The 23,661-nt window shown below is 41.3% G+C and overlaps 1 protein-coding gene across 4 annotated transcripts in view; it reads right to left on the bottom strand.

Annotated features, from left to right (window-relative positions):
* CHRNA7 (cholinergic receptor nicotinic alpha 7 subunit) overlaps positions 1 to 23,661 on the bottom strand; it is a 247,095-nt gene that overhangs the window by 97,318 nt on the left and 126,116 nt on the right. For all 4 annotated transcript variants that reach the window (XM_056572456.1, XM_056572459.1, XM_056572458.1 and 1 more), the window contains one exon: positions 231 to 340. In XM_056572456.1, the coding sequence (XP_056428431.1) occupies positions 231 to 340 (110 nt within the window). The remainder of the gene's footprint in view (positions 1 to 230; positions 341 to 23,661) is intronic.

The following is a 23,661-nucleotide window of genomic DNA, read 5'->3' as shown; positions in this document are numbered from 1 at the left end:
TATGTCTATTCTCATACACACTTAAGCTGTACATAAGCAAACTTGCATAGAAATTTAGCTTACAATTTGGCATTACCTGATAATAAGCAGAAACGCTCCCAACTCTTCTGTAGTATAATATGCTATTTTTACAATGTGACAGGCAAGCAATAATGACATAAATTTTTAGTACTCTATCATCATGTACAGTTAATCCAAGCAAAAAGCTTTTGTGCAAGGCAAAAACATACCTGTTATATAGAAGGATATCCGGCCTCCAAATCTGTCCATCTGGAAATCGAACATTCTTCACTCCGGGATATTCAGATATATTCCATTGTAAATAGTAATCTGTCCAATACTAAGGAGAAGAAAAAAATGAATAGCAACTTAAAGTTCTCTTTCTTTAAGGATAGATATAACACTCAACAATAAGTTCAGCTGTCACTCAAAAAGGTATTCAACTCACGGGGAATGAAATGATTGAAAGGAGAGGGCTTAGCTACCATTAAAACACCATAACAAAGTAAGCTTTACAAGGCAGAGGCCATGATCTAACTACAGGAAAAAGCTTACAAATGGCCAAAACTCCAGTATGCCTGCGTGTAAGATTACATACTGTACAGAGCATACAATTGTCAAGCAGTTGATTGTTTAGAAGAAACGTACAATAACTCTGATTGCATTTCTTTTCATGAAGCAGAGCGGAAGCAGGAGCCTTTGTTGCAAAATGTATCGTTGCGGTCAGCCAGTCATTTTTCAAATGTTCTTCTACCTCTTTTAAAGACTATGAAAATGTGTTTAGTTGCTTTGAAGAAAATTACATATATATATATATATATATATATATATATATATATATATATATATTTACTTAGATAGACAGACAGACAGGTATATACACAAATAGATATGGAGTTGGCTCCAAAGAAAAATCATTGAGAAGGCAATCCAAAAAAAAAAAATTGTCTGTAAGTGTTTGGTTCTTGGCCTGGACAGGCAGATAACACCAAGTAGTCAAGTGGCTTTCAATGCATATTTATGTTAAACACAGGTAGAAACAATAAATGTCTGATTAGACTCTGCCTACTGCTCAATGCTTTGCTCAGCTTTGCTTTCTATTAGATTTGTAAAGACTTTTTGGGATCAGTAGCTCCACTTTCTCTCTCAGTTTTCTCTCCAAGATGGCAGCCGCAATGCAGTGCATAGGTTTTTATCAGCCTTTTAAACCCACCCCTATGCAGTCTCCTGATTTGCCTGGGAGCTGTCTTTTAAATAATGCAAGCAATGATTGGATAACTTGTGGTCATGTAATCTTCCTGCTAATGTTCCTAGTACTTCCTTCATTCATTCAGACACCAAAACGCAATGTGCTCCTCATCCCTTCTTGTCATGATAACGACGAGCCTATGAGATGATTTAACCCAACAGATCTGAGTAAGATCGGGTTCACCAGGCTTCGCTTACTCAACTCTAAGGGTACGTTCCCACACGGCGTATTTGCTGCGTATTTGCTGCTGCATATTTTATTTTCCCTGTTGAAGTCAATGGGTAGGAAAATACGCAGCACCAAATACGCAGCAAATACGCAGCAAAATACGCCGTGTGGGAATGCACCCTAATACTGGATGAAGTTCACTCAGCAAAGCCAATCAAGGTTTTTAGACCTGGTGCAGAAACAAAACCTGTGTATGGTGTCAAAATGTTTAATTCAGCACAGATCATCCATTTCAGCTGTGCTCTTCCTTTCCCAGAACCCAGAAGTGCAGGATTTCCATGCAAGCTGTGACATTACTCCTTAGCTCCTGTTTGCTTATCAAGTTGCAGAGAAAAGAAAAAAAAAGTCATTTATTTTAGTAAAGTCTCCCCCCCCCCCCTCAATGGGACCCTGTGTTCCAGAATTGGAGGCTAGAGCTTGCAAGGGGGCACATTCAGCTCCTGTATCCTCCTGCTGATCAGCAGCTTTCCCTGCACTGCAAGAGTCATGTGACATCACATGACCCCCGCAAGCAGGAAGAGCTACTGATCAGCGTGGAGGATGCAGGAGCCCGGCACTACAGGATTCCTTCTGAGTTGGTTAACATGGGTCACTCTGTGTACTTCAAACACCCCATATACACATACACACCATCCATGTCCACCCCTTCCCTTCCAGCACCCTCCCTGTCTACAGCAGCCCCCCCCCCCCTCCCTCAGTACAGGGAAGCCCAGACCAGGCCACAGTGCATGAACTCCCAGACCAGGCCACAGCTTTCCCAGGCTCCTGAATGGCAAAAAATGTGTCAGTACTAAGCATATCATGTACCATTCAGGAGCTTGAGAAAGTTATGTGTGAGAGTCAGACCATGAAATGACTCATGGCCCTGTAATGATTACAGGGTCTTACTGTCACACACAGCTTTCCCAATATCGTGAATGTCTTTTCTAGAAGCACAAATTTTTACATGCAGGTTCATAAAGGTATGCTTCACAGTCACGCTGGCTCACAGCCTCCCCTCCAAAACTCACTGCACACACAGGGATGCCACCGGAAAGCCCTGTGTGTATGGTGATCGGGATTACGTAGCATATTTCCCACTGCAGCAGCAGATTTTGCGCAGCATGAAATAGGCTGTGTAAGTGGTACGTGGGACCATACCCTAAAAGTGTTTTATTGGGTTTAAAACAAACAGAAAAACACTTCATGTAATGGCATACTACTAAGGCTATGTTCACGTAGTGAAACATTTGCAGAAGGTCTGAGCAGAATCTGCAGAAACAACGAGCATGTTCATTGTTTCTGCGGATGCTGAAATCAGGATTTCCGTGGCAGATGTTTCCATCCTGTGCATGCAAGGTGCTGCAGAATCCAGTAGAAATCAATGGGATGAATGGAACAAATTTCTGAGTGGAATATTTCTGTGAAATTCCACTTGGAAATTCTGCCGCGTGAACATAGCTAATTGCAAATTGTTTGTGGGCTGGGCATATAGGTGTTGCTCACACATGGGTGGGTGGTGCACGGGGGCCCCGTGATTCTTTATAGCTTGGGGGTCCCATGAGTTGTCATTCCACCCATATTACTGCTCATTGTCTTTATAACTCATTAGATAAGGCAGCAGGGAGTCTTGTTCTCAATCTGCATTGCTGTGACTGAAAATGAGGTTCCCTTCTGCTGTAGCTAATAAGTCATAAAACTAATGAGCTGTAAAACTATCCATTTCCTTCACATCACTGTGATCCTTTGCTGACACTAGGAAAAGGGAGGGGGAAGGTATCAGCGCTGACTGCTGAGGCTGTGACGTCACATAGCTTACAATAAGATCTTGACTTTAGGAAAAGGAAACTGATGATCTGTTTACTTTGGATAATAACACTATATTAGTAAGTTGCAATATTATATATTTTGACACCATATACAGATTGTTTCTGTCTCCAAACAACCACTTTAAGGAAAATAGAAGACATACATCATGCATTTTTAAAGAGTACCAGTCATTTCAGCTAACTTTTTAGGATGAGCTCCACCTACTTGCTCACGGGCAATAATTACAGATGAATCATGCTGAGCAGAAATCTGCAAACAAATGCTGTATACAAGTTATACATGTATAAGGACCAGAGAACTGTATTCCTCATGTAAACACACAGGACATGTGTTTACATGATGAATACAGTTCTCTGGTCCTTATACATGTATAACTTGTATATGGCATTTGTTTGCAGATTTCTGCTCAGCATGATTCATCTGTAATTATTGCCCGTGAGCAAGTAGGTGAAGCCTAGTTTCTATGATGGCTCCCATACTCTGCAAATATACAGAAGAGGGCATCCTGTTGTTCTATATCTTATAGAGTACACTAAAAAGCAGAAGCAACATGAAGGGCATGATAGAGCTTTACTCTAAGCTATCAGTCTAAGCTATCAATACCTGAGGGAGGCCCTTACAGTTAGCAGTCTCTTTGCAGTCTCTCTGTGTCTCTCTGTCTCTGCTCTTTGAGCTCAATCAAGTCTCACTCAACACCTATTCTCTTTACAGAGACTTGGGCAGCATGTAACAGGAGGGGATTAAGAAGATTTTTTAAAGAAGGTTTAACAGAGGGAGGAGTGGCTTGATTGAAAAAAAAAGAAAATAGGGATTTTCTGCTGCAGATTTTCTACAGCAAATTTGTGTTTGGGTAATCTAAAGGAGATTACAGTTCCAGCTTTGTCAATTCTCACACTTCTTTCAAATACTGCAAAAAAAAACAACAATAATAATAATAAAAAAACATCTTGAATATGCACTATTTTGTGGACCAACTGGGGTGTTAATACAGATTTTACCCTTTGACCTTAAAGGGGTATTCCAGGAAATCAGATCAACTGGCTCCAGAAAGTCAAACAGATTTGTAAATTTCTTCCATTAAAAAATCTTAATCCTTACAAAAGTTATCAACTGCTGAAGTTGAGTTGTTCTTTTCTGTCTGACAACAGTGCTCTCTGCTGACACCTCTGTCTGTCTCAGGAACTGTCCGGAGCATAAGAGGTTTGCTATGGGGATTCGCTGCTATTCTGGACAGCTCCCGAGACAGGTGTCATTAGAGTGCAGTCTCTGAAGAAAAGAACAACTTAACTTCAGCAGCTGATAAGTACTTGAAGGATTGAGATTTTTTTAATAGAAGTGATTTACAAATCTGTTTATCTTTCTAGAGCCAGTTGATATATAAAAAAAAGTTTTTTCCTGGAATACACCTTTAATGGTCATAATCTGCACTAAATCTACCCTGTTGCAGATTTGTATTTTTATTCGACATATCCACACTAATTTCCCCTGCAGCATATCCCCAACAAATCCATACCAAATATTCTTAGGGTATATTCACACATACAGTATTCTGCACATATTTGATGTGCAGGATTTGAATCTTCAGATTTTATGCTGCAGATTGCAATGTAAACTAAATGACTGAACACAGCTTCAAATCTGTAGCTTGAAATCCTGCGCATCAAATATGTGCAGGATACTGTATGTGTGACTATACCCTTAGGGTACATTCACACATACAGTGGGGCTAAAAAGTATTCAGTCAGCCCCCAATTGTGCAAGTTCTCCCACTTAAAAAGATGAGAGAGGCCTGTCATTGTCATCTTAGGTATACCTCAACTATAGGAGACATAATGAGAAAAAAAATCCATAAAATCACATTTTCTGATTTGTAAAGAATTTATTTGCAAATTATGGTGGAAAATAAGTATTTGGTCAATAACAAAAGCCAATACTTTGTTATATACCCTTTGTTGGCAATGACAGAGGTCAAACATTTCTGTAAGTATTCACAAGGTTTTCACACACTGTCACGATCACACCCTATCAGTCCAGCTAAGACGCTAGAAAGAGTGTGATGGTGCAAGGGTTAAGGCCACCAGACCTCTGGGTATCCACTACTAGTCCCAGCAAGTCACCAAATTAACCCTTAGATAAACATGTTTCCACCAGAGCTGCCTTCAGAAAGGTGAGCTCATATATTTAGAGATCAAAGACCAGAGCTGATTAATTAAACATTTAATTTGATAAAAGGTATCACAGTGATATATATATATATATATATATATATATATCAAAGGCTGAATTGTGAGTCGCTCACCCTGTGCACGCCCACCTCGCCACCTGTGCCGCAGACCATCCGGTACCGCCTCCGGCTGCTCACTTGTGAAGGAAAGAACAAGGTCCGGCACTAGGTTGCAGGTAAAAACTTCTTATTTCTTAGACTGAGTCTACGATTAAGCTCTTTAGCGAAACGCGTCAGCCTTTCTACCCTGTACTGCAGAATCTTCAAATAAAGAAATAAGAAGTTTTTACCTGCAACCTAGTGCCGGACCTTGTTCTTTCCTTCATATATATATATATATATATATATATATATATATATATATATATATATATATACATACATATATACAGAAACAAATGACATACAGGTACAAAAATATATAAAAGAGCAAGACAAGTTCAGAAAACAAAAGATGAAGTTCTTACAGCATGATGATATAGCAGTCCATGAGAGTGCTGTTCTTAGGATGGTCTTGACAGCTTGTGGCACAGCCTTGTACAACAGTTGAGTCCAGCAATTCAAGTCTTATCTGCTTCTTTGGAGGGAAACTCCATCCCCCCCTCCCCTCTGATCCCACCAGGTGGAGCATCTCTCTTCCTGACCCCTTATCTGTTTGATTATATGATGGGACCAGAATGCATGACTTCAAAGGAGAAACCAAACAGCCAGACCCCCAATAAAATGCAATACACAAACCCAAAGTCTGAATGACCTCTCACCCCCAGGTCTTAGTTTATACACAGATACAATAAAAACACATGTATGGTTCCATAATCAGGCCTTGGGCCTGACACACACTGTTGCTGGTATTTTGGCCCATTCCTCCATGCAGATCTCCTCTAGAGCAGTGATGTTCGCTGGGCAACACAGACTTTCAACTTCCTCCAAAGGTTTTCTATGGGGTTGAGATCTGGAGACTGGCTAGGCCACTCCAGGACCTTGAAATGCTTCTTACAAAGCCACACCTCCGTTGCCCGGGCGGTGAGTTTGGGATCATTATCATGTTAACTGACCCAGCCCCGTTTCATCTCCAATGCCCTTGCTGATGGAAGGAGATTTTCACTCAAAATCTCATGACACATGGCCCCATTCATTCTCTCCTTTACACGGATCAGTTGTCCTGGTCCCTTAGCATAAAATCAGCCCCAAAGCATGATGTTTCCACCCCCATGGGTGGGTATGGTCTGGTGTTCTTTGGATGCAACTCAGCATTCTTCTCCTCCAAACACGACGAGTTTAATTTTTACCAAAAAGTTCTACTTTGGTGTTATCTGACCATATGACATTATCCCAATACTCTTCTGGATCATCCAAAGGCTCTCTAGCAAACTTCAGACGGGCCCAGACATGTACTGGCTTAAGCAGGGGGACACGTCTGGCACTGCATGATTTGAGTCCCTGGCAGCATAGTGTTTTACTGATGGTAGCTTTTGTTACTTTGGTCCCAGCTCTCTGCAGGTCCCCTGTGTGGTTCTGGCATTTTTGCTCACCGTTCTTGAGATCATTTTGACACCACGGGGTAAGATCTTGCATAGAGCCCCGGAGCGAGGGAGATTATAGTGGTCTTGTATGTCTTCCATTTTCTAATAATTGCTCCCACAGTTGATTTCTTTACACCAAGCTGCTTGCCTATTGCAGATTCAGTCTTCCCAGCATGGTGCAGGTCTACAATTTTGTTTCTGGTGTGCTTCGACAGCTCTTTGGTCTTGGCCATAGGGCAGTTTGGAGCATGACTGTTTGAGATTGTGGACAGGTGTCTTTTATACTGATAACAAGTTTAAACAGGTGCCATTAATACAGGTAACGAGTGGAGGACAGAGGAGACTATTAAAGAAGAAGTTATAGGTCTGTGAGAGCCAGAGATGTTGCTTGTTTGTAGGTGACCAAATACTTATTTTCCACCATAATTTGCATATAAATTCTTTAAAAATCAGACAATGTGAGTTTATGGATTTTTTTTTTCTCATTATGTCTCTCATAGTTGAAGTGTACCTATGATGAAAATAAAAGGCCTCCCTCATCTTTTTAAGTGGGTGAACAATTGGTGGCTGACTAAATACTTATTTGCCCCCCTGTACAGTATGTGTTGCAGATTTGATAATATGTTTAATCATTTAGTTGCATTGATATCTGTCACAGATCCTGTACATGTGAATCATGTACCCATAAGGTTAAGGAAGGTCCTTGCCTGGCAAAACATAACATTTGATGATTACTTAGAAGTCTAAATGTTATAAAAAACTAAAGTAAAGTAAAAGCTTTTAGTGTGTTGGTTTATAAAGGCTTCATTCTAGGATAAAGTTCACCTTTTCTACATTTTAATGCACCACTCAGAGCAGTACTATTCAGCTGTCTTCCCATGAGTCCAGCCTGTCGAGCATACCAGCAGCACTGTTCCCAATGGACTCAAAAATATCTACTGATTTGGTTAAAGTTTTAATGTCTGTTTCTATTTTTGTCCAAATTCTCCTGAAGCCTTAATTCTCTTTACAGAATTCACATAATGTACAGTTGTCCTCGTTCTAAACAAAATTTTCCATTTGTATTGAGTTTTCTTCTACCGTTTACTCTTACAGTTTATTCCAAAATGATAGTGATGGGTTAATGGGCATTAGTGTATACACATACCTAACATGCAAATGACATTGTGCCATTGGGGATGGGTACTATTGTGAGCAGTAATCTCTGTACACCACTTTTGACTGTGTTGGCACTTTATAGGGAATAGAAAATAAATCCTCTAAGTGGGCAAAACATAAATATATATATATATATATATATATATATATATATATCTTCCCTGTTAATTTAACAAAAGCAATTATGTGATATATTCTATTCTCAATTTTAACTGCCAGACTATGGAGGAGATTTATAAAGCTATTCAGAAGTAGTTTTTTTAGGGCTTACATTTGGCGCATAACATGTTGCATGTGCCCCTAAGCACTATTCTGTGTGGCTTTCCTGTTGTTTACAAGTGTAAGGCAATTTGTGCAAACTCACTTTCTTAAGGTTTGTTTTTTTTTTTGTTTTTTTTTACTTCCAATGGTAACATATTTATAAACTGTGAATGTCGCACAAAATGTTGAAATATCCCTCCAAAAAGTCGCAAACCTGAGCCAGGTCAGACCCGTCTTACAAAACTACCAAGTTACATGGAAAGTCACATTTGTGGCTTTTTGTGTCGAAAAGTCACAAAAAATTTGATAAATCATGCAAAATTGTGTTATGAAGGGATATATTGTTTTAGCAAAAAAAATTGCTAAAAAATAACTTACCAAAGACAATCTTTATAAATATCCCCCAATGTCTTTCTAAGAATAAAACTGTCTAGTTCTGTGAGTAGCACCTGTTTGTAATTCAACGATATAGTGTAACCGCCAGTGTGCGGACTTGGGGAGCAACCAATAGTGACAGATATCTGGCAAACAATGTGAACTAACTTAAACTAACACACTGGAAAATACACTAAATGGCAGCTGCTAAAGAGATATAGACCGTGCTTTTGTAAAGGTGTGTAAGAAATGGAGGAGTCATGCCTTCATGTCTAAGTGGGTATACAAGATGTGCCTAAATGTCCTGGTAAGGCACTTTATTTCTAACAGGGGAACCCTGGCTCATTTACTTTTCAGGGAACTATGGAAGACATCTATTACTGTTGAAGACATTCTAGTTGTAACAGTTATTTTTGGGGTACTGCATAGGATCAGTAGAATAGTCAAGGGCACTGTTTGCTGGGCACTATTATTTTGAAGGCACCATTTGTGGCACGAATTACTGTAGGAGGCATTATCTATGTGGTACTTATATATTCAAGGGATATTTTTTATGCTTTAATATTTTGGCAGTAGAGAATTTGGGGTTCCTGAGCAGCCCAGAACCATTTTTCCTAAAAATAACAGGTCACTATAGGCTTGCAGTCTGTGAAAGGTTGGATCTACAGCTCAGGCAGATGATTACCTTACACATCTGCTGGACCACAGGCAGCTGAGGGCTTACGCCAGATGAGGGCTTGGGACTGGCATCACACCACTAAAAAAAGACAGCAGTCAGGTAAGATTTTTTTTTCCTCTTGAAATATGGGAAGCAATATTACTAAAAGTGCTGTCTGGGTGAGCTGTATTTCTATGCAGAATGTTCTTACTAAAGAGCTTACTCTAGGGAAACACTCTGATAGGGTTCTCTAGATACCATTATTATTACTATTGGGACACCATGGGAGGCACTCCAGTAAGCATTATTACTGTTGAGGCACTATGTGGGTTACTATTACTTATAGGGCACTCTATTAAGTATCATGCCTATTGGGGTACTAAGGGGTCGCAATATTACTAATTAAACACTTTGAGAGATGACTATTTGTATTAGGTAGAGATGAGTGAATTTTAAAAAAATTTGATTAGGTGGATTTGACAAATTTTCCCACAAAAATGTGGTTCGATCTGTGGTGGGGGATTGTGTGGCAAGCCTTGTAAGGTGTAGGGTAGTAAGGGTGCTGCTGTTCGGCATGATAAAGGGCTTTGTTAACCCTTGTCACTCGTGACGCCAGGGTGAGGTTTAAATACTGTAATTCTTGACTGGCCTATTGCCACCCTTCCCAAGAGCAATATGTGATGCAGAAACAAAGGATTGTCCACAACCACTGTTAACTGAAAACTTGCAGGAACTTTTAGTGAATAATTTCTGTACATGCAGCAATAGTAACAGTCCAGATAACAGAGTCTCTATAGATGTAGCTGAGCAGCGATTGACAGTTGGTTGGGATCAGATAAGCTCAATTTAGCTTATTTTGTAGCATAGATCCGCTGGATTTAAGGGTGTGTTTAGGTCCAGTGATCTTGCGGTGAGTAGCGGGGAATTGCTTAGTCTATCCGCTATGTTAGAGGCCAAGGCTGCAAAGCTTTGGCCTAGTAAATCATCTTGTAAGCTGCGGAGGTCCTACTTCTTCCAGAGTCAACAACCCAAGAGAGCGATCAAGATGGCGCGGGTCCCTTATATGGGCAGGGGCTGGCCGTTTTGGATTGGTCCACAACAACTGTCACTCACCGTTACATTGCATTGTGGGTGAACACGTCATGGGAATCTCCAAAGGTCCTGTAGCAAAACCATAGAGTTCCAACCTAATCACGTGACCCGCAGGTCCTGCTACGCTTGAACATGTAGGCAAATACATATATACAGATATCTATACTTATATTTATAAGAACTTCTATACGGTCATAGAATAACTGAGGGTGACAAGGGGATAACTAGAGAGGGACCCCCGACGTTGCTTGGGACTCTGACTATGGGGACCTCCAAAAAGGTAACGTATGAAATACGGTACCGGGACACCACAGATCCGAATTAATTTGACGTAAATTGCTATTGAAAAATGACTATTTCTGGGCTACAGAGAGCCTCAATAGGGGTGTAGAACACTTTGCCTTGCCGTAATACGCATAGGGTGTGTGCTGGGTTAGTGAAATAATACTGTTATTCAGTATGACATGCAGATTCTTTTGGAAATGTCCTTCATGCCATGAGATACTGTAGTGACAAGAGTTCCCTTCCATTCTGGATATCTTACCTAGCTTTTATGTATAGCAATTATTGAAATTATATTAAATAGTATTTAAAAATGTACATGTCACTTTTCATATATTATAGAACGTCTTTAAGCAAAGTCTGCAAACTACAAAAGTTCTCAAAAACTGAAGCCTGAATGAAACACAATAAAATGTTTTGTACACTTTCACATTATAAACACAAACCTTACTTAGAGTCAAATCACCACTTTAATTAAATGATTTAATGGCTATGAACACCTATGATGTTTTTGTAAGAATTTCTTCACATTAGTGTCATTTCTACAGCACTCTTCATATCCTAAAGATATCCTAAAAACCTCCCACATTCACGCTCCAATCCAGATAGCTGTGTAGCTTTTTATTTATGTAAATAAGTGTTTATTTATCTATAGCCTATTAGAATGTTAAATTATGATTATGAAATTTACAAGTCTTTTTTCATAAATTATAAAATGTCTTTAACCCCTTAAGGACCATGGGCATATGGGTACGCTCTTGCTCACTGGTACTTAAGGACCAAGAGCGTACCTGTACTCCCGTGGAATTTTCCATCCCCACCTCGTGCCGGGCGGGGACCAGACCTGGATAACTGCTGATATCTATCAGCAGGCATTCCGTGCCAATGCCCAGGGGCGTCCTGAGACCCCCCATGTCGGCGATCTCACCCCCATGTCGGTGAATTCACAGCAGCGATTTGCGGCGATTCTGGGTAATACGGGTCTCTGCTGACCCGGTGACCTGGAAAATAAGGGGGATCGGGGGTGTCCAAGACACCAGAAGTTAGGTGGCAGGGGTGCCACCCTCCTATCCCTGCTATTGGTCGATCAGAAGCGATCGACCAATAGCAGATCGGGGGCAGAGGTGTTAATGTTCGGTTCCCCCGCTCTGCCCACCCACTGTTGTTCGGGCAGAGCAGAGGAACCGATGGTGACCGGCGGCGGAGCTCACTTACCCTCGGCGGCGATCCTCGGTGGCGATGGCGTGGGGCAGGGTCCATGGATCCTACGGAAGCTGGTGAGTAGTTGCCTAGCAACATCTGGAGGGCTACAGTTTGAGACCACTATGCAGTGGTCTCTAAACTGCAGCCCTCCAGATGTTGCAAAACTACAACTCCCAGCATGCCCAGACAGCTGTTTGGGCATGCTGGGATTTGTAGTTTTGCAACAGCTGGAGGGATACAGTTTGAAGATCACTGTGCAGTGGTCTCTAAACTGTGGCACTCTAGATCTTGCAGAATTACAACTCCCAGCATGCCCACACAACAGTTTGCTGTCTGGGCATGCTGGGATTTGTAGTTTGGCAACATCTGGAGGGCCACAGTTTGGAGATCACTGTGCCGTGGTCTCTAAATTTTAGCCCTCCAGATGTTGCAAAACTGCAAACCCCAGCATGCACAAACAGCATGCTGGGAGTTGTAGTTTTGCAACAGCTGGAAGCATGCTGGGAGTTGTAGTTACATACCTCCAGCTGTTGCATAACTACATCTACCAGCATGCCCTTCGGCGATCAGTACATGCTGGGAGTTGAAGTTTTGCAACAGCTGGAGGCACACTGGTTGGAAAATACTGAGTTAGGTAACAGAACCTAACTGAAGGTTTTCCAACCAGTGTGCCTCCAGCTGTTGCAAAAGTACAACTCCCAGTATGCACAGTCTGTCTGTAGTTTTGCAACAGCTGGAGGCTTGCCCCCCCCCCCCCCCCATGTGAATGTACAGGGTACATTCACACGGGTGGGTTTACAGTGGTTTCCTGCTTCTAGTTTGAGCTGCCACAGTGCATACTCCTAGCAGGAAACTCACCGTAAACCCGCCCTTGTGAATGTACCCTAAAAACACTACACTACACTAACACATAGGGGGAGATTTATCAAACCTGTCCAGAGGAAAGGTTGCCCGGTTTCCCATAGCAACCAATCAGCTTGCTTCTTTCATTTTTAGCAAGGCCTCTACAAAATGGAACAAGCAATCTGGTTGATTGCTAAGGGCAACTGGACAAATTTTCTGTTGCACAGGTTTTGATACATTTTCCCCATAATGTAGTGTAAAACACCACATGTACACCCCCTTACACTGTCCCCCCAGTAAAAATGAAAAACGTATCATGAGCATTTATGCCCCACAGATGTCTGACAGATTTTTGGAACAGTGATCCGTGAAAATGAAAAATGTAGTTTCCAAAATGGGGTCACATGTGGGGGGTCCACTGTTCTGGCACCAGGGGGGCTTTGTAAACGCACATGGCCCCCGACTTCCATTCCAAACAAATTCTCTCTCCAAAAGCTCAATGGTGCTCCTCATTGTAGTGCGCCAGCAGAACACTTGACGTCCACACATTGGGTATTTCCATTCTCAGAAGAAATTGGGTTACAAATTTTGCGGGGCATTTTCTCCTATTATCCCTTGTAAAAATGTAAAATTTGGGGAAAAAATGCATTTTGGTGAAATTTTTTGGGGCATTCACACATTTGACTTTAACAAAAAAAACACCTGTGGGGTGTTAAGGCTCACTGGACCCCTTGTTACATGCCTTGAGGGATGTAGTTTCCAAAATAGTATGCCATGTATTTGTTTATTTTTGCTGTTCTGGCACCATAGGGGCTTCCTAAATGTGACATGCCCCTCAAAAACCATTTCAACAAAATTCACTCTCAAAAATCCCATTATCGCTTCTTCCCTTCTGAGCCCTCTACTGCACCCGCCGAACATTTGACATACACATATGAGGTATTTCCTTACTTGAGAGAAATTGGGTTACAAATTTTGGGGGGATTTTTCTCCTATTAAAAATTCAAAAACTGGGTCTACAAGAACATGCGAGTGTAAAAAAAATGAAGATTTTGAATTTTCTCCTTCACTTTGCTGCTATTCCTGTGAAACACCTAAAGGGTAAACACACTTACTGAATGTCATTTTGAATATTTTGAGGGGTGCAGTTTTTATAATGGGGTCATTTGTGGGGTATTTCTAATATGAAGGTCCTTGAAATTCACTTCAAAACTGAACTGGTCCCTGAAAAATTCTGATTTAGAGAATGTTGTGAAAAATTGGAAAATTGCTGCTGAACTTTGAAGCCCTCTGATGTCTTCCAAAAGTAAAAACATGTCAACTTTATGATGCAAACATAAAGTAGACATATTGTATATGTGAATCAATATATGATTTATTTGGAATGTCTATTTTCCTTACAAGCAGCTTGAAAGTTAGAAAAATGCAAAATTTTAAATTTTTTCATCAAATTTTGGAATTTTTCACCAAGAAATTATGCAAGTATCGACGAAAATTTCCCACTAACATAAAGTAGAATATGTCATGAAAAAACAATCTCGGAATCAGAATGAAAAGTAAAAGCATCCCAGAGTTATTAATGCTTAAAGTGACAGTGGTCAGATGTCATGCGCATGTATGAGTGCAGTCACTTAGAAGGAATCCTTGTAGCAGCCTTGCATCCTGGTCCCGGTCATCAGAAGATGGTGGTCTGGAAGATCAAGGTTTGGAGAGGTGAGCACCCCTCACTGGTGAGGATCGCTGTCCGGCGCTGCAGGGACGCTGCCTGTCACAAATTCAAGCAGGGCAGTGGAGGTAAAACCAAGCAGGTTTATTGATTTAAAAAGTGTACAAAGACAACGCGTTTCACAAGGAACCCCTTGCTTCATCAGGTCTGAGGTACTGCTGTATGAACAGGCTTTAAATATTTAAAAAACGCGGGAGTATTACAAAACACAAGTGACATCATGGATTATCTCAGTGACATGCGCAGGAGAAGGGGCATAGTAATGCATTACAGGAGGGGCATAGTAATGGTTAAAAACGGTTAAAAACATAGTGTATTTATATTCACATCTTATATACAAAGTTACCGATGTTTTCAGGTGTTTCAGTATTTTCACTTGCTGAGATGCAGCTGTTAGTTGTGGCTATATGAACTATGCAGGACTCAGGAGGATCGGTCCACACCGAAATTGCCATGGGCATAAGTTAGATGGGTGACATATCAGGAGGTATCATCATCCAATTTTCTGCCGACATGCAGGAAAGGTAGGTAGGATATTCATTCATATTTTTTCTTTTGTAGTGAGGATGTTTTTACAATGTTGAAACAATGTATATAAAGAGCCTGGAGTATATTGTTACTATTTGTTTTAGCGGCTCGCAGTAAAGCCGATGTTAAATGCATATTGACAAGCAGGGAGGATGGATACTTTTGTTTCATTTAATTCTCTGATTGCCTCGATAGTACTCATAGTTTAAAATAATTTTTTGGGGTTGTACTCATGGTTTAAAATAATTTTTGGGGTTATTATTCATTGTAGTTCTGTTTTTTAAAGTTCACAGTAATTTGATGGTTAATTGTATTTGGATGTATATGGGAAACATATGCAAACTAGGTGGGATAAATACCTAAAATGACATATGTATGTGTGCATTGTAATAGTGAAGAATTATAGATATTTGTATGAATATATAAGTAAGGGTTTTTGGTTATGCGCATATAGGAAAAAATACCAATGCCATAAAAACATCAAGAAATCGCTCCTACAAAATATAATTTCTATGTGCATGCATTAATCATTTCTCGCATTTGTATATAAGATGTCAATATAAATACGCTATGTTTTTAACCATTAATATGCCCCACCTGTAATGCGCATGTCACTGAGATAATCCATGATGTCACTTCTGTTTTGTAACACTCCCGTATTTTTTTAATATTTAAAGCCTGTTCATACAGCAGTACCTCAGACCTGATGAAGCAAGGGGTTCCTTGTGAAACGCGTTGTTTTTGTACACTTTTTAAATCAATAAACCTGCTTGGTTTTACCTCCGCTGCCCTGCATGAATTTGAGACAGGCAGCGTCCCTGCAGCGCCGGACAGCGTTCCTCACCAGTGAGGGGTGCTCACCTCTCCAAACCTTGATATGACTGACATTGAAATAAATCACCTAAAGTGTACTATGGGATCTGTTTAATGGTGCTTCAGTCATCTTGCCTCCGAAGGAGAGGAATACAATTATCAAATGGTCAAATATACCACAAATTGAGAACAATAAAAAGTACAGCACTACATTAAAAAGCAATAAATAAGTGTGTGATCATGGATCTCCAGATGGTACCTGACTCCCCTTTTAAGTGCTCAGGTCCCCACTTTTCAAAGGAACTGGTCTCTAAAGTGACAACCGGCCACACAGTTTTGACTGGTGATTAACAAAGTGGGCAGTCATTGCCAAGACCAGTTTGTCTTAGAAGGTTTAAGCTAGCATGCTCAGTGGGAGGAGTTGGGTTTTGATCTGAAGATCATGTGGGTCTCATTGGTTGGACCCCTGTGATCACACATTTATCCCTTATTCTGTGGAAAGGGAATGTTTTTCAAAACTAGACTTAAGTAGTCCCATACAGTTAAAATGGAGTAGCAGTGCACATACACAACCACTGCTTCATTCAAACAAGGGCAATTTTGCCCCCTATTCTTGTGATTGGTGGGGATCGGTTAAGCACCCACTGATCACTTAAAACCTATCTCGGTAATCTTGGGATAATCCTTTTAAAAAAAGTTTTAATTGTGCAAAAATAGATTTAAAACATAGTAAAAAATATTTAGGTTAAAAGATATATTCCATCCAGGAACAGTGTACAATTGAGCATTTTGCATGTAATATTTAGTCTTCTGGCCTTGGGGGTGGGAGTTGAGATTCAGTACAAACAGTATGACTCAGGGATGCAACCTATCTCTCATAAAGAAAAGAAGAAGATTCAATAAATATCAAGCAAGAGGAACATGACATGTAACATTGGCATTGTAAATGGACTGAAACCATGAACATGCATTTCTTTTCAAGGTCAATCTGCATCACCCATAAAACAACATTATCCTGCTGAGATGATGCTGAGATGATATGTAAATGTTTAATAATAGTATCAATGACACAATTACTTTTTAGCACTATAAATTATTCATATTTAAAAACAAGGATTGGTCACATATTTTAGTAGGGAAAACACATTAAATCTGACAGAATTCATTTCCCATTAGATTTACACGAAGATGAATGCCTTGAATTTTTGGTGATTGCTATCCATTTCTGTAAACTGCTAAGAAGGGTGTCTAATTCAACACCATAAAATGGCTCAAGGTGGATCGGAAACCACATATTTGCCTACAGGCAAAGAATACATGAAGGACGCAGCCTAACAATCATATTGCTAAATTATATCACTAGTGCATTTTAGGCTCATGGAAATGTCATACAGAATACCCAAAGATCTATATTACAGGCATATAGGCACTCTCTGTACCGCAGTAGTGTACTAATGGGTTTGGCTGACTTTTCTTTAAATTACATAATATGAAATATTACAAGCTGTACCAGTTTTTTTCAGATCCAAAGTGATCCAGAGAATATTTCTGATAGTGAGGAATATATTGTCCTCGTACACAGGACAATTAACCCATATATTTCCACCCTTCTCTTTCCTTGAGTTTAGTTAAGGATTTCAGTTTATCAAGATCCAAGTTCAATGTAATATTTTGATTAGGGATGAGAGAATCAAATCTGACTTTATTACAAATTCATTACGAATTTCAGGAAAAATTTGATTTGTTACTAATGCGAATATATCCTTGATTCAATTGCGTGAATCGCTTAATTAAACTCCATTTAGAGCGGTCCTGGCTCCAGGGAATGGGAACAAGGGTTGGTGGGATGACCCTGAAACACATGCAGCATGCAGCCTATCAGCAGCCAGCCACCTCTGTGATGTCGCAGCCCTATATAATCAGCAGCCAGCTTGCGGCCAGTCACATCAGTGTTCTATTACAGAGAAAGAAGGACAGACAACAATATGTGTTGCACAGAAAAGCATTTTTACAGCTGCGATTTACCTCCCAGTAACATCAACGTTCTATTGCAGAGAGAGAGAGAGAGAGAGAGGGACAGAGAGCAATGTGTGTTGCAAAGAAAAACATTTTTACAGCAGTGATTCCCCTCCCAGTAACATCAGCATTGTATTGCAGAGAGGGACAGAGAGCAGTGTGTTACACATAAAAGTTTTTTTACAGCAGCGATTCACCTCAAACCCAAATCCAACCTAGAAGCACTGATAGGGAAGGGAGCGAGATTGAGAGAGAAAGTGAAATTTTGGGTGTAGTACACAGCGACTGTGTGCTGCAGCACTGGTGTGTACAACAACTGAAAAGCTAATAGTAGCCAGCCAGTTAGGGTGAGCAGAGCACTAAAAGCGTATTGTCCTCTACTAAGTGTAACCTGTGCGTACATCTGAGTAGTGTTCCCTTTTGCTCCTGTTATAGTCTTAAGGGCCTAAATACTGTGAAGGGCCAGCCAAAAGTACTCATCTGCTGGTGTTGTAGACAAATACTGTTTTAAGTATACTGGAGCGCATTGTCCTCCCCTCATAACTGCATAGCACATACGTACATCTAAGTGGTGTACCATTTTGTTCCTGTTAAAGTCTTAAGGGCCTAGATACTGTAAAAGGCCAGCCAAAAGTACTCATCTGCTGGTGTTGTAGACAAATACTGTTTTAAGTATACTGGAGCGCATTGTCCTCCCCTCATAACTGCATAGCACATACGTACATCTAAGTGGTGTACCATTTTGTTCCTGTTAAAGTCTTAAGGGCCTAGATACTGTAAAAGGCCAGCCAAAAGTACACACCTGCTGGTGTTGAAGACAAATACTGTTTTAAGCATACTGGAGCGCATTGTCCTCCCTTCATAAGTGCATACCACATCCGTACATCTAAGTGGTGTACCATTTTTTCCTGTTAAACTCTTTAGGGCCTGGATACTGTGAAAGGCCAGCCAAAAGTAGACACCTGCTGGTGTTGTAGACAAATACTGTTTTAAGCGTAGAGGTGCGTATTGTCCTCCCTTCATATACGCACTAAATATGTCAGGCAGAGAAGTGCCAGGAAGGGAACAGAGGAGTGGCCGAGGCCTAAACTCATCAGGCAGAGGTCGCAGCAGACTAGGGGCGAGTGGCAGCAGGAGTCACAGCAAGAGGCCTGAGCTCCCGGTATGAGCTAGCGGTCATGTCTTGACCAGCAACTCCTCTGCCGTCATTGATGGGTTAACATAGTCATTCACTTCATCAAAAGTGACATCTGACACTCCAGTCAACAGTCGGCTGGTTCCTCAGACACAACCCAAAGTTGGCATGGCCCGGGAGCAGCCCCTGTCCTCCCATTGCCTCTGTCCTATGCTGTTCCCTCCCCCACAGAAGTATCTTATGCTGTGGGTTCAGCTCCACTATTTAGTGAGGACAATCTAGAGGACAGTTAGCAGCTACTGCTCCGGCCAAGAATTGGAGGAGACATCCACCGCTTCCACCGCTAGGCGGGTAAGTAGTGATGAGGATAGTTGATGTTGCGAGGGTGGTGGTGTTTCGAGCGTTCAGGGTCCTGAAGCAGACACTATTTAGAAACCTGAGGAGGACATCAGTGACATGCAGACACAACTCGATGATGATTAAGATACTGCAACTACCGATGATTTTGCTTTACATGTATGTAAAGATACTGCAACTACTATGTAACTATGATGAAGCCGATCACACTTTGGAGCCGGGTGCAGAAGGGGCTTCATCATCATCAGGAGAAGAGAGTTGCAGGTGAAGGTGAAGCGTGGCCACGGTCCCAATGTTGGCACCACTGCCCTGCGTCAACATATCCAGCGTTACCATAAAGCGGCTTGGGAGAACCGTGGCTCCGATGCGGTGGTCCAGCCTGCTGCATCACTCAGTTGCATGTCTCTCCCTGTTATGTCTCTCACCTTAGCCAAAGGGAGCTTTGTGTCATACCCATCTTCTGTCGGTCCAGATGCTCCTGCTCCTCCTACTTCAAGTCAGCCATTCCGCCAGCAATCCATCGGCGAAGCCATGTCCAAGAGATAACAGTATGCGTCCACTCATCCAAGGACGCAGAAGTTGAATGTGCTCCTGTCTAATTTACTGGTGCTGCAGTTCCTCTGCAACTTTCAGAGAACTGGTGGCTTGTGCTGAGCCGAGGTGGAGAGTCATAAGCCATCATTTCTTTGCGAAGAAGGCAGTACCAGTCCTGCACAATTTTGTGGTACAGAAGGTGGGCCAGTCCTTGATCCTGTTGGTGTGTGCCAAAGTGCACGGCTGTGCCGATGTGTGGAGCTCCAATTATGGTCAGGGACAATACATGTCCTTTACGGCTCACTAATTAAATGGGGCTCCTGCACAGCCACAACAGCAACTTGGAAAGGTCCCGCTGCTTCCGCCTCCACACTCTCAGGCGGTGTCACGCTGTTCTTCACATGGTTTGCCTTGGACAACAGGGTCACACAGGAGAGGAACTGCTAAAAGTCATTCATCAAGAAATCGAATCATGCTTACTCCACAAAAACTGGAAATGGGAAGAACATCTTGTCTGCGCTGCGACAAGGAAGCCTTAGACATGCACCCTGCATGGCATGTGTTCAATCTGGTTGTCAAGCGGTTCCAGAAGTGTTCCCCCTATCTGCAAGACATCCTAACAATGCATGCACTTCAGCCACTCGTACACGGCAAAGCACACCCTCCTTGAGCTGCAGCGTCCGAACGGTATCCCCCCAATTCCACACATTGGAATTCCACCCTCTATATGTTGTACCGATTCGTGACACCTGCCGTTTGCTCAGGCCCTGTGAGGAAGCTACATTATTGGACCCTCACTTCCAGCACAAAATGGGGGCCTTTTTTACACCCACTGAGAGGGAGGACAAACTGACCTACTAAAGAAACATGTTACGTAGTCAGTTGGCCGATGCCTATCTGCACCATCGTCCATCCTCTTGCAGGTCTGACTCAGGGGGCCCTCTGCACTTACCTTCCAATGCCATGGCTGCGGCTGCTGGCAAGGGGTGGGGTGGCAGGAGCAGTACCAGCTCCATCAGCAGCAGCCTGAGTCTACAGTCGCTGATGAGTAGCTTTCTTCACCCGCTTAGTGAAGCAACTCATCAGCAGCAGGTAGACCTGGAGCAGGACCTGAACCAGCAGGTGGTGGCATACCTTGACATGTATACAGTGCACACAGTATATAGTAGATTGCACACGGTATATAGTACATGTATCAGTAAGAGGTAAATTTAGGCAACAATGACAATACACTTAAAGTGCAGAAAAAGTATTATACAACCTATAAGTGCATTCATGCAAAAAGTGCAAGCTACAAAAAAATTTATAATGAAAGCGTGACCAGGAGACATCCACCCCTACAACCGTTTCGGACGGAAGTCCTTCTTCCTGGAGATGCTATCTCATAATGAAGGTAGGTAGGAATAGTGAACCAATCACAATAGGCATATACTGTAGACATGTAGTGAAAACAGCTGTGTACCTGGTTGATCCTGCAGCATTTCGCGCCTCGGCCCCGTCATCTCCCTGGGCCCGGAAGCGCGATCATGTGACCCCCGGCCTGTGACGTCGAGAGCCAGGGCGTGTGACATCGCAACATAGCTGGAGCCAGGGAGACGAGGAAGCCGATGGCAACTTTACATAGTTAGAACAACAGCACAATCTATTGACTGGATGTAAACATTACAACGCATATGAACATATATAAAGATAACGTTGGGGGAAGCATTGCCATCTAGTGGGCATATAGTACAACATCCCAGACATAAAGGGGTATTCCAGGAAAAAACTTTTTTTTAAATATCAACTGGCTCTGGAAAGTTAAACAGATTTGTAAATTACTTCTATTAAAAAAAACGTAATCCTTCCAATAGTTATTAGCTTCTGAAGTTCTCAATGATGATGTCACGTCCCGGGAGCTGTGCATGATGGGAAAATATCCTCATAGGAGCTGCACAGCTCCTGGGATGTGAGTCATAAGAAAGCAGTTAGACAGAAAACAGCAACTCAACTTCAGAAGCTAATAATATAATAATAATATAATATAATATAATATTGGAAGGATTAAGATTTTTTAATAGAAGTAATTCACAAATCTGTTTAACTTTCCGGAGCCAGTTGGCCTGGAATACCCTTTTAAAGAATAGTAAACATAGATAAAAGTGGTGAATAGTACTGAAAAAGTGGTGCCAGGTGAGTTGGTGAGTGAGATGAAAAAAAAAGAAAAAGAAAAAGCGGAAAATTGGAGAGAAATAATTCCTACATATTTAAATAAAATAAACAAAAATCATTCACAATAAGATATATACATATTATGGACCAAATTATGAATATTGAACCTAGGAACACAGTTATAACATGTCACCAACCAAATAATAATAATATAATAATAAAACTGGTACAAAAATATGTGCGGAACATGGAGAATATGTAGGTAACCCCATGGTTTATGTTATATGGGTGAACCCCTATTTTTTGGAAATTTATGGAGCTATGAAAGTGGTGTGTGATATGATATTGAGAGGTGATGGCTGTGATTATAAAGAGAGAATGGTGAAGTTGCACATGTTTGTAAATAATATAAATAGTGAAGTGAGGAAGATGGGTTATGTGTGTGAAAATTATAGCGAACAAAAAAGAATAAGCAGACATGAAATGTGACTGCAAGGGATGCGTGCAGTGAATTAAAATAATGTTACATGGCATAAAACATGGTGAAATGATTAGAAATAAAGAAAAATATGAGTAAAAATATATATAAAAAATATATATATAAAAAGATGATATCCTCCACCTAAATAACAGGCATCGGTTTTCTTTGACCAACAAGAGTCCATCTTTACATGCTCCAGGATACACATGATGTTCCAGATGGATACTGATAGAAGTAAGGGGATGAATCGTATGTGGGCAGGATACTTCATACAGGTACACATAGAGACAATTGAGTCATAGTTTTTAACTTGTTAAATCTTAATATTATACTGCAGGCCCCGCCCCTCAATGAAAGTCTATGCCCCCTCCCATAGACTTGTATTGAGGGTGCGAGACGTGAAGGGGCGGGGCATGACATCACGAGGGGGCGGGCGTGAACATGGAAGCCCGCACCCAGCTTTCGTAACATTGGGTTCCGGACGCTGGGGAGCGGAGTAACCCTTTAATGTGCAGTCTATACCCAAGGTCATGGAGAAGGGAAAATGTAAAGAACTCTGCTTAAATTTCTATACATTCACTACCTGTGCTGAACTTGTGATATATAAAAAATGGATATTTGTTTGATTTATATAGATATTTGATTTTTAATAAACTTTGTGATTAAGCTACGATTCATCGTGAGTTAACTAATAAAAATCATGTAATTAGTCGTGAATAAATATTTTAATTTGTTGTAACCACAAAAGAAAGAAAAATAATTCTGCACTGTTACTCTATGACCTGTTCATATTATTCCTCCGATAACATAGCTGGTGCATGCAATCTATACACTCCTGTGGGTGGTGCTGCACGGCAGAAAAAGATACATGACCAGGTCGCAGGGGCCTGACGAAGCACCAAGGTGCGATACGGCTGTGGCCCGACGCCTGATTCCCCCTGTTCCACCTACCACCTCCCCACTCCATCATCACCTGACCGTGATGTGACATACCCCGCTGCCTCTGATTTACTGG

This window comes from Hyla sarda, chromosome 4 (genome assembly GCF_029499605.1).
Source record: "Hyla sarda isolate aHylSar1 chromosome 4, aHylSar1.hap1, whole genome shotgun sequence".
NCBI lineage: Eukaryota > Metazoa > Chordata > Amphibia > Anura > Hylidae > Hyla > Hyla sarda.
Note: the sequence above shows the minus strand (reverse complement) of the source record. Positions and strands in the feature narration are given on the sequence as shown.